Below are 13,330 nucleotides of genomic sequence, written 5' to 3'. Positions count from 1 at the left end.
TACATTTTTTTTAAATCATTATTATTATTAAGAATATGTATATGTATATATAACATGAATATGAATATAAATATAAAAAAAAAATATAAAGTTATTATATTCCACGAATCCGTATGTATGTACAATAAACAATTTTGCACATTATATTTAAATTCAGCATATAAAATTGTTCTTTTTGGGAATTTAACAACTTGACTATTTTTACAATTACTGTAGTACATATCGCACTCTAGATGCCTTAAGGGCGTATAATAAAAATTCTATTATTTTTTTTAAGTCCAAAAAAATTTTTAGTATGAAGAAAAAAATTTTTTTTTTTAGAATCAACGTATTTTTGTATGAAACGTGCAGAAATGCAAAAAAAAATTTTTTTTCAAACTACAAATTTTTTTGGACTTGGAAAAAATAATAGAATTTTTATTATACGTCTTTATGGTTCCTAGGAACTAAGGGCTTATGAAAAAAATTTTTTTTTTGGGAATCAACGTATTTTTGTATGAAACGTGCAGAAATGCAAAAAAAAAATTTTTCTTCATACTAAAAATTTTTTTGGACGGAAAAAAATAGGATTTTTTTTTTATACGTCTTCATGGCATTTGTAAGGCGATATATTTAATTATTCTAAAGTTTCTATTTTATATGGCACTTGCATTGAGTCATTCGTGTTTAAGTAGTCGTGTTTATTTGTTGAAGATAGTAAAGCCTTGAGATTGTGCTTCAATTCGGTAAATGTTGGTCTACTTCGTGGTGAAGAATTCCAACATGCTAACATGATGTTATATCTATAATTTTTATTATAAAAAAAAATATTTGTTATTAAAATTTAATTTTTTATATTAAATTTAATTTTTTTATATAAAATTGAATTTTTTATATGAATTTTAATTTTTTTTATAAAATTTAATTTTTTATATAAATTTTAATTAACTTACAATTCTTGACCGCAATTTGATGGCTTAGCCATTCGATAGCCAAATTTTAAATAATGTAAAATCATATGTGTTGGAATTTCAGGATATGGATTACATCCTAGCGTTACTATTTCCCACAAAAGTATTCCAAATGACCATCTATTTACAAAACAAAAAATTGAAGATGTGAATAATTAATTGATTAAAAAAATTCAACTCGAATTTGTTTTTTTAATTAATTAATTTGTTTAAAGTTAAGTAAATATTTTTTTTTACTCACACATCACTTTGCGTGGTGTAAATTTGATGAGTCAAAGCTTCAATAGCCATCCACTTTATCGGTAATTTTCCATTACCTTCTTTTTTGTAAACATTCTCGCAATAAACGTCGCGACTTAATCCAAAGTCGGAAATTTTTACAGTGTAATCATCGCAAATTAGAACATTGCGGGCCGCCAAATCACGGTGGACTATTCGGTTGAGAGATAAATATTCCTATAAATAAAATCAACTTATAATTTTTATTTTAGCGATGTTTTAAAAAATTTTATTTTTATTTTAATCCGCAAAATTGTTTATTTTACGCCAAGTTACATATATTAGAGAAAAGGAGGTTAATAGTATAATAAAAAGTCATAGATAATATTTACCATTCCGTTAGCGATTTGTTGAGCGAAATTTAATAAGTTTTCTACTGTTACTTCTTCACTGTCTTCAAGTAATTCTAATCAAAAAATATTTTTTTTTTATTTTTAAGAAGCATTCATTTTTAATAGTATCAAAGATAATTATAAGAAATTTATAAAAACCTTGTTGTACATCATATAATTGATTTGATACTGAATTTTTATTCCCTAAGAAAAAAAATTATTGATTATTCAAATTTTGGAAACTATTTTTTCAATTTTTTATTAATTAAATAGAATTTTTCTTTTGATTTTACATCTTTAAAAATATCTATCATTAAGAACTGAGCTTGTATCTTGTAAACTATTGACATTTTTAAAGATATAAGCTCATCCCGATGTTACACTCATTGAGACCTTTTATTTGAGTACCCACATCAATTTTTTATATATTTATATATATTATATATATACATATATTAAATATATGAAAAATATATCAAAAATGCATGTGGGTACTCAAATGAAAGCTCTTGATGAGTGTAACATCGGAAAGAGTTTATATCTTAAAAAATGTCAATAATTAAGAAATGACATTGTATCTTGTGAGCTATTGACATTTTTGAAGATATAAGCTCATCCCGATGTTACACTCATTGAGACCTTTCATTTGAGTACCCACATCAATTTTTTATATATTTATATATATTATATATATACATATATTATATATATGAAAAATATATCAAAAATGCATGTGGGTACTCAAATGAAAGCTCTTGATGAGTGTAACATCGGAAAGAGTTTATATCTTAAAAATGTCAATAATTAAGAAATGACATTGTATCTTGTGAGCTATTGACATTTTTGAAGATATAAGCTCATCCCGATGTTACACTCATTGAGACCTTTCATTTGAGTACCCACATCAATTTTTTATATATTTATATATATTATATATATACATATATTATATATATGAAAAATATATCAAAAATGCATGTGGGTACTCAAATGAAAGCTCTTGATGAGTGTAACATCGGAAAGAGTTTATATCTTAAAAAATGTCAATAATTAAGAAATGACATTGTATCTTGTGAGCTATTGACATTTTTGAAGATATAAGCTCATCCCGATGTTACACTCATTGAGACCTTTCATTTGAGTACCCACATCAATTTTTTATATATTTATATATATTATATATATACATATATTATATATATGAAAAATATATCAAAAATGCATGTGGGTACTCAAATGAAAGCTCTTGATGAGTGTAACATCGGAAAGAGTTTATATCTTAAAAAATGTCAATAATTAAGAAATGACCTTGTATCTTGTGAACTATTGACATTTTTAAAGATATAAGCTCATCTCTATGTTACACTCATCGAGACCTTTCATTTGAGTACCCACATCAATTTTTTATATATTTATATATATTATATATATACATATATTATATATATGAAAAATATATCAAAAATGCATGTGGGTACTCAAATGAAAGCTCTTGATGAGTGTAACATGGGGATGAGCTTATATCTTTAAAAACATCAATAGTTAAAAAAATACAGTGCAGTTTAACCAAATTCATTATTTAATAAAGTAAAATTTTATTTATTTATAGTTCACACCCGGCAGTCACATAGTGACTGCAAGGTTGCTAGTAATTATTAATTGAATAATTAAACATACATGATAATGGAAAGTAACTTGGATTCTGGCAGGAGTGGTTCAATGGCTTATCTTTATTTTGTCTATTCGAACAATTCGGCATTTTTTCCCATTTCTAAATAATAAAATAAATTTTAATAATTATTCTTTCTTCTTTCAAAAAATTTATTAACTTCTTCTTAACTTACATTTCTGAGGAAGCTTTGTAAATCTCCGCGGCTGCAATATTCAACGATTAACATTGGCCTTATATTTGAAGTACAGCATCCAATTAATGAAACAATATTTTTATGAATACCAGCAGATTTCATAATGGCAATTTCTTGGTGAAAATTTCTTATTTCTTCGGAACTCGAACAGTCTATTAAAAAATTTTATTAAAATTATTTTTAATTCAGTAAAAGAATTTTTTTTTTTTAAACAAAATTACCTTTTAGCATTTTAACAGCAACATGAATTGATTCATGTTGGTCAACTTTAAGTAAACCAAGCCTTACTATACCCGAAATACCGCTACCCAATTCATCTTTTATTCTCAGTTGTACTGGAAGTATTTCAAAATTATCTTTTTTTAATAATACATCATTGTCTATTTTATTCTCACTTATCAAAGTTGGTTTTAAATATTTCTTATATAATGGGTTCAGATTCAATGTTTTTTTGATATTCTGCAATTAAAAAATTTTTATTATTTCAATAAAAATTATAGAAATAATAATAAATAAATAATTAATTAATTACAGAGCAATAATTATTTTGTCTTCGAAGTTTCTCATTTTTACGACGTTTTAGGTAAAAAAGTATGACTACCATCAGAATTGTGATGATAATGACTATTGGAGAGATTATTATTATTTCATTGAATACTGAAAATAAAAAAAATTAATTCTTCAAGTAATTGATTTTTTTAGAATAATTTTATATTTACTTTGTTAAACATACCTGTTACGGGATAATTTTCAACACGATCAAATGTTTCAAAAATGGAAACTGGTGTACTGATACCACCATGAGATTCAGCTATAATACTTATCATGTAATTTATTCCAGTTTTATTCACTGAAGCGTTAGCTTCCGTTACTTCCTGAAAAAAATGTTTAAATAATTATATCTCGACAGTCAATTTATTATAAGTATTTAGGCTGCATTCAGAAATTCTTTATCTCTAGATACATAATTAAGAAATGACCTTGTATCTTGTGAAATATTGACATTTTTTAAGATATAAGCTCATCCCGATGTTACACTCAACGAGACCTTTCACTTGAGTACCCACATCAATTTTTCATATATTTAATATATTTACATATTTTACAAATACCATATATATGAAATATATCAAAAATGCATGTGGGTACCCAAATGAAAGGTCTCGATGAGTGTAACATCGAAATGAGTTTATATCTTAAAAAATGTCAATAATTAAGAAATGACCTTGTATCTTGTGAACTATTGACATTTTTAAAGATATAAGCTCATCTCGATGTTACACTCATCGAGACCTTTCATTTGAGTACCCACATCAATTTTTCATATATTTCATATATTTATATATATTATATATATGTATATATGAAAAATATATCAAAAATGCATGTGACTACTCAAATGAAAGCTCTTGATGAGTGTAACATCGATATGAGGTTCTATCTTTAATATATATATTACATAATTAATAAATGACTCTGTATCTTGTGAAATATTGACATTTTTTAAGATATAAGCTCATCCCGATGTTACACTCAACGAGACCTTTCACTTGAGTACCCACATCAATTTTTCATATATTTAATATATTTACATATTTTACAAATACCATATATATGAAATATATCAAAAATGCATGTGGGTACCCAAATGAAAGGTCTCGATGAGTGTAACATCGAAATGAGTTTATATCTTAAAAAATGTCAATTATTAAGAAATGACCTTGTATCTTGTGAACTATTGACATTTTTAAAGATATAAGCTCATCTCGATGTTACACTCATCGAGACCTTTCATTTGAGTACCCACATCAATTTTTCATATATTTCATATATTTATATATATTATATATATGTATATATGAAAAATATATCAAAAATGCATGTGACTACTCAAATGAAAGCTCTTGATGAGTGTAACATCGATATGAGGTTCTATCTTTAATATATATATTACATAATTAATAAATGACTCTGTAGCTTGTGAAATATTGACATTTTTAAAGATATAAGCTCATACTAACATTACACTCATCTAGACCTTTCATTTGAGTACCCACATCAATTTTTCATATATTTTATATATTGATGTATATCATATATATGTATATATGAAAAATATATCAAAAATGCATATGGGTACTCAAATGAAAGCCCTTGATGAGTGTAACATCGCGATGAGCTTATATCCTTAAATATGCCAATAGTTTAGAAAGTACAGTGCAATTTAACAAAAGTCATTATTCAATAAAGCAAAACTAAAATTTAAAAAAACTATAACACATACCCCTGGAAGAAAAATTAATTGAGGTTCTTCAGACCTATCGAAAGTAAAAATTTGAATAGTATAACTATCAGGCGTAAGTTCCGGTTCGTCCCAAATAATAGTGAAATTACACTTATCTTGATAATCACGAATTCGAGATATATTTAATCCGGTCACTGCAGCTGGTGCTAATATTTTCATCAACATAAATACAAATATTTGCTCCATAAGTAACAAGTAAATAAATAAAACATAAATACTTACGACAGACACTTAAATTTTTATGAACGTCCAAACAACCCGGCGTTGTAAAACTGTAAGTCAAATTTTTACTGCTTGACAAAATACCTTGATTTTTAGCAGATATTATTAACGTGTTGTTCTGATCGTAATCAAGGCCATTGAGATAAAATTTAAAGCCTTTGGTCTAGACAAAACATACAGTACTTTCATTGAAGCTATCGAACAAAAATTTTTTTAGTATAAGTAATTGATTATTGATAACTTACTGCGTTAAAACTTCCAATAGATAAACCTCCAGTGCGTGTTAACGACAGAACGTCATAGAAACAACTCAAATCTGAAAGTATTAAAAATAAATTTAAATATTTGCTTTATTTTTGTAAAAATTGAAAAAAACTACAATTGCAATATCATAATTCATGACCAGATTTTTAATACAGTCACTTTGATAATTTTACACTTAAAAATTTACGATGTTACATCGTAAAAATGTGGATAAAAGTAAATTTTTCAATGTAAAATTATGAAATTGTTATTACTTTTTATTTACGAAAGATCGAACTTCCTTTATAGATAATTATATTTCATTCTAAGTTAAAAATTTCAATGAAGAATTCTTTTAATTGTCATTTGAACTTTCAGATAATTATTTTATGTTAATGGGACAAAAAAAGGTGATACCCCAAAGTATCTATAGGCTCCGGGGGGATTCGAACCCCCGATCTCCTGTTTACTAGACAGGCGCTTTAACCAACTAAGCCACGGCGCCGTTACGTTTAGAGCTAAAATACTCATATTTTTATATTTCTGGCTTACATAAATGGAGTAGAAATTCAACATTGCATGCAATTTAACTTAATTATAAATTTTTTTTTTAAATCTTAAATTTTAACATCGAAATTTGAAGCTTCACATACAATTTTTAAAGATTAAACTTTCGTAAAAATAGAGTATTACTAATTAGTTACCTTCTCCAGGTATTAAAGTAATATCTGCTCGTAAATGCGTTGAATTTTTTTCAAGTATCGTAGTATTTACTGAAATTTCTTTCACTTGCTCAGGTTCAGTGTTTACTAAAAAAAAAAAAAAAATAAATGAAAGAAAATACAATACATAATTAATTTAAATATATAAAAAGTAAACATATCGACAGTCTAATTAGCAATTGGTCTACTCATAATTTTTAGAGGGTGATTTTTTAACATTTTTAAATACCAATAATCCAATAATAAATTATTTGAACGATCCAAACAAAAATATTATACCTCTTTTGGATATTAAATAGTTTTTTTAAAGTGATAATTAATTTCGAACTAATTTTTTTTTCGTACAAATGGATGATTCTTTAAAATAAAGTTAGACAATCTGCTAATTAGAACGTCGATTTTTGAATAAACTAAGAAAAAAATACTTTTTATTGAGTATTTGTGTTTAAAAAAAAAAAACATATTTTTTAAAAATTTACAACAATATAATTGTTGTATGAAGAATTGGTTGAATTAATTAAAATAATTTTTATTTTATTAAAAACAAGCTATTTGTGTGCTCGCTTATAGTAATGGAAACATACATTCTTCTTTTAAAAATCAATAAGCTAAAAGACTCCACGGCTGCCCAATTTAAAACACAGTAATTGACAATTTTAAGATTTTTTTAAATTAATTAAATTAATTTTATTTAATTTTTCTTATTGAAAAAAATTTTGCACGCCAAATTAATAAAAAATTTAATTTATGAATAGAAAATACTTGAATATAAATATTTTTAAGAAAAATTACTTGAAATTAAGGTCTAAAAATTATAAGAAATGCAACAATATTGAAAAAAAAAAGCCGTCCACTAGTGGCACCTTTAAGCCCGATTAATGGCACTTTTTCTTTCAATAAAAAAATGTTCTACTTGAAATAAAAATTAAAAATTTTTTTGATCTAAAGATTTTAAATAATATATTCATAATAGAAATTAATGATTTCATTAATTTAATGAGTATCAAAATCAAAGAAAGTGTCATTAATGGGGTCTTTTACTCAATATTAATTTGTTGATTTTAAATAATTTTTTAGTCAAGGAATTTAAGACTTATTTTTAAATTTTTTATAATGCATAATATTTAAAGTAATAAATAATTTAAAAATAATTGTTAGATAATCTTACACTCAGTTGTAGTAAACCAATCGGTTATTTCCGGTTCCGAAATTCCATCTTCAGTGATTCGACGTGCGCGGTACCGATGCTTGGACCCAGGCAGTAAATTATCGAATAATGAAATTTTTTCATTGATCTTGAATTTATAAAATATACAATTAGAATTATTCTAATTAATTTTAAAAATTATTGAAAATTAATTATTTAAATTATACAATTAGAATTATTTAAATTAATTTTAAAAATTATTGAAAATTAATTATTTAAATTAATTTTAAAAATTATTGAAAATTAATTATTTAAATTAATTTTAAAAATTAATTATTTAAATTAATTTTAAAAATTATTTAAAATTAATTATTTAAATTAATTTTAAAAATTATTGAAAATTAATTATTTAAATTAATTTTAAAAATTATTGAAAATTAATTATTTAAATTAATTTTAAAAATTATTTAAAATTAATTATTTAAATTAATTTTAAAAATTATTTAAAATTAATTATTTAAATTAATTTTAAAAATTATTTAAAATTAATTATTTAAATTAATTTTAAAAATTATTGAAAATTAATTATTTAAATTAATTTTAAAAATTATTTAAAATTAACTACGTACAACGCGTGCATTATTCCAAGTTCCATTAGCAGCACTCTGCTCGATAAAAAATAATCCCGGATTGTGTGAAATACTCAGAAGATTAATGTCCTTGCAATGTAAAGTTGCATTAAAATCAGCGCTTGCAAAAATAATTTTAAGTCCTAAAAATACAAATTTTTTTTTTAATTTATTATGTTCAATTTAATCGTTTTTATTTTCAAGAAAATTTATTTTATTTATTTACCTTGAGGATAAAAATTTCCATAGCAATCATTTTGACAAAAACTCTGAAAAAAATATACAAATTAGTTTAATAATTAATTTTAAAACAAAAAAAAAGTGGGTTTTTTTTCAGTAATATAATTAATATATTATGTAATAAGTGTAATAAATTCTACCGATGGATTTCCCAATGAAAAAAGTTAAGAAGCGATTGGACTGAGTTGACATTGATGATTTTAAAATACATTAAAACCTTGTCTAGCGATTCGATTCAGTTGATATGAAAATTATTCTCATACGGGTAAAAAAATTTTAAATGGATGCTAAATACACCAGACATTTACAGTATTTACGTAAAGTGTATGGTAATTTTTCACGATAACTTTCATGAATGTTGAATTTAAAAAAAAAGTGCTTTAAATTAATCTAAAATAAATAAATTAGCCATGAATATTTCTGTTTATTTAAAAATATACATTTAAAAAAAAACAATTGCGATTTTTATCTAATTCAAGTATGCTTCTATTGTAAATAAAAATATATTCGATGAATTTTGTTATCTAAATTAACTGTTGAAGCTGATTTAAATAATCGTTCACGTCTGTGTAAATTTAAATAGTTTAAAAACGTAGATGTTTATTCAGTTTAAGAACCTTCACGTTATTTTTTTTATTATATGCATCCTAATTATATATATTATTTGTCCCGACAATTGTTACGAATAGAATAAAAATAAATTAACTGAACTTGTTTTTTATAATTGCTGTCGCGTTAATTACCATCTATATTAAAGAACAAATAACCTTGCTATTTGTTTTGAAAAATAGATACAAATATTATTTCATAAATTAGTGTAAAGAAACAAAATTTATGTTATTAATAAGCAAAATTTTGCATAATTAAGAAATGACATTGTATCTTGTGAACTATTGAGATTTTTAAAGATATAAGCTCATCCCGACGTTACACTCATCAAGACCTTTCATTTGAGTACCCACATCAATTTTTCATATATTTTATATATTTATGTATTTCACAAATAACATATATATAAAATATATAAAAAAAAACCATGTGGGTACTTAAATGAAAGGTCTTGATGAATGTAACATCGGGATGAGTTTAGATCTTAAAAAATGTCAATAATTAAGAAATGACCTTGTATTTTGTGAACTATTGACATTTTTAAAGATATAAGCTCATCCCGACGTTACACTCATCAAGACCTTTCATTTGAGTACCCACATCAATTTTTCATATATTTATATATATTATATATATGTATATATTAAAAATATATCAAAAATGCATCTGGGTACTCAAATGAAAGGTCTTGATGAATGTAACATCGGGATGAGTTTAGATCTTAAAAAATGTCAATAATTAAGAAATGACCTTGTATTTTGTGAACTATTGATATTTTTAAAGATATAAGCTCATCCCGATGTTACACTCATCAAGACCTTTCATTTGAGTACCCACATCAATTTTTCATATATTTATATATATTATATATATATGTATATATGAAAAATATATCAAAAATGCATGTGGGTACTCAAATGAAAGCTCTTGATGAGAGAAAAATCGGAATGAGCTTATATCTTCAAAATATATATTATATATATATGAATATATGAAAAATATATGAAAATGCATGTGGGTACTCGAATAAAAGCTCTTGACGAGTGTAACATCGGGATGAGCTTATATCTTTAAAAACGTCAATATTTAAAAAAATACAGTGCAATTTAACAAAATTAATTATTTAACTAAGCAAAATTTTATTTACTTTTAATTCACAAGTCACGGCAGTCACATAGAGACTGCAAGGTTGCTAGTTTTATATAATTCAAGTTTAGTGGAATTTTTATAAATTAGATAATCTTTATATAAATAAATATTTCTTCGTAAATAAAATTCAACTTTTAGATGCGTCTCCATTTTTATTATACTATTGATATCAGTATTTTACCTCATACTCGAATTCAAATCTTTTTACAATCATTCAAATATATTTATATATATACATATTTATACACGCGTTTATGAAGCGCCAACTGTGTCAACTAATCGTGAGGTTGATAATTGGTTTCTTCGCGATATGAATAATTTTAGGCGGATAATAAAGATAAAAAAAAAATATATATATATATTTATATATCATAAAAATGTTAATAAATCGTTATAAATTATTTACATAAAATAATTAAATTTAATTTTTGTATAAATAATACAATAAATAAGAACTAATTGATATTTTGTTTTTTTCAAAAAAATTTTTAAAGATATTTAAAAAAATCAATTTTTTTTATTATTAATAATTTTAAAAATTACTTACGTTGTTACAATTATTAATACAATCAGCAATTTTAATCGGGTTGAAAATTTCTCCATAAATCCGTCCAATAAATAAAAACCAAATAATAAAATACATATTTTAATATTAAAAACGTTTTTACGGCAATTCATAATTAACTATTTATCGCATATAATAATAACACAATCAACAGTAACATTTTGAGTCAGTTTTTAAGAATGCAATTGAATCTTTCCTTTTATTTTTATTTATATATTGTATGTAGTTATAATATTAGTTTAACACTCATATTTTTTTATCTAATTTTAACTACATTTATCGCTTACTTATTTTTTCTACCAAGTCCACGATTACAAAAATAAAACGAACTGGTTTGTTTGTTATTCTCTACATTGTTTAATAACAAAATAAAATTCTTGTATTGGCATTTTATAAAAAAAAAAAATATTTTTATCAAACTTTTCGTGCTTAAATCTTTCAGTTTATAAATTTATTTAAATATTGCACTCGTTTTAAAATTCAAAGTGTTGAATAACAATGCAAATACAGGTAAAGCTTGAGAACAAACACGATGAGCTATTGACGAGTGTTCAACGCGGTATGACCGATCAAGTGGAACTAAAATAAATTATACATATGTTCGGTATATATACCTTATATTTTGTTTAGAATAATAAAAATTATTGGGTTGATTTTTTTCGGTAAATTATTATTTTTTAAAGCTTTCCAAAAATGAGCAAAAATTTCTGAATTTTTTATATTTTTTTTTTTTTTATTAAAAAAATATCAAAGCTCAAAAAATTTTGAAAAAATTTTTAAAATATTAAATTTTATTTTATTTAATAATTAAGTAAGCAAATATTGTCTGTAATTTTTTTTAATGTATATTATTTAATAATTTAATTTAAGTTATAAAACAATATTTTGATAAAATTATTTATTTTTTTAATTATTTTAAGAATAATGAGCCGGAAAAAATGTAATATTATTAATTAATTGATAAATAAGTAAAAAAAAATTAGGAAAACGGTTGACCCTAAAGGCCATCCCTGCAACTTCCCGCTAATTCCGTTAATACCTGGCCGCTTTTTTGAGCTCTTCGAGCTCAAAAGTACAATCTGTGTGTTGTTTTAAGCTCTCCGAGCTCAAAAAGATACCTTTTCTATGCTTTTGAGCTCTTTGAGCTCAAAAGTCTGATAGAAGTTTCATAGAACGCTATTTTTTGAATGTTCATACTGCAATAACTTTTGAATGAATGAACCGATTTTTACGCGGTTGGCGGCATTCTACGCAGTTTTTTAAGCCTCATAAAGAATTTCTAAGTTTCAATTTAAGTTTCTAAGTTTCCAAGTTTCAAAAATTTAATTTTAATTGAAGAAAAATTTTATATTTATTTGCAGAAATAATATTCATATTTTATGGGGCATTTTTAAATTAGAATACGTAGTGAATGAATATGAATTATTTATGGTAAGGTAAATTTTTTTTATACGACCTTTTTAAAAATTGAATGAAGAAATGAAATGATTACCAAAATACTTGAGTTATAAATTAAAATTCTCACCAATCGGCAATTTATGATAAGTATTTAGGCTCAATTAAAAAATGTTCTATCTCTGGACACATAATTAAAAAATGACCTTGTATCTCGTGAACTATTGGCTTTTTTAAAGATATAAGCTCATCCCGATGTTACACTCATCGAGACCTTTCATTTGAGTACCCACATCAATTTTTCATACATTTACATAAATTATATATATATATATGACATATGTATATATGAAAAATATATCAAAAATGCAAGTGGGTACTCAAATGAAAGCTCTTGATGAGCATAATGTCGGGATGAGCTTATATCTTTAAAAACGTTAATAATTAAGAAATAACCTTGTATCTTCTCAATTATTGACATTTTTAAAGATATAAGCTCACCCCGATATTATACTCATCGAGACCTTTCATTTGAGTACCCACATCAATTTTTCATATATTTATATATATAATATATATGACATATGTAATATATGAAAAATATATCAAAAATGCATGTGGGTACTCAAATGAAAGCTCTTGATGAGTGTAACATCGGGATGAGCTTACATCTTTAAA

At 24.0% G+C, this 13,330-nt stretch overlaps 1 protein-coding gene and 1 non-coding gene across 2 annotated transcripts; both read right to left on the bottom strand.

Moving 5' to 3' along the window:
- Nucleotides 1–374: 374 nt before the first annotated feature.
- Nucleotides 375–11,935, bottom strand: LOC123275542 (tyrosine-protein kinase receptor torso-like). Its single transcript, XM_044743709.1, has 18 exons — nt 11,240–11,935; nt 8,921–8,963; nt 8,695–8,837; nt 8,087–8,213; nt 6,901–7,005; nt 6,199–6,269; nt 5,954–6,116; nt 5,711–5,877; nt 4,160–4,301; nt 3,959–4,083; nt 3,648–3,885; nt 3,406–3,578; nt 3,239–3,332; nt 1,721–1,765; nt 1,562–1,635; nt 1,192–1,406; nt 933–1,070; nt 375–782 (listed from the first exon to the last, which is right to left on the bottom strand). Exons 1-18 carry the CDS (start codon nt 11,333–11,335, stop codon nt 617–619), a joined length of 2,325 nt encoding a protein of 774 aa, XP_044599644.1. The 5' UTR covers nt 11,336–11,935; the 3' UTR covers nt 375–616.
- Nucleotides 6,628–6,701, bottom strand: Trnat-agu. The gene has a single exon. It is a non-coding gene; the product is annotated as a tRNA-Thr (tRNA).
- Nucleotides 11,936–13,330: the final 1,395 nt, after the last annotated feature.

The sequence above is a fragment of the Cotesia glomerata genome, linkage group LG2 (genome assembly GCF_020080835.1).
Source record: "Cotesia glomerata isolate CgM1 linkage group LG2, MPM_Cglom_v2.3, whole genome shotgun sequence".
Classification (NCBI taxonomy): Eukaryota; Metazoa; Arthropoda; class Insecta; order Hymenoptera; family Braconidae; genus Cotesia; species Cotesia glomerata.
Note: the sequence above shows the minus strand (reverse complement) of the source record. Positions and strands in the feature narration are given on the sequence as shown.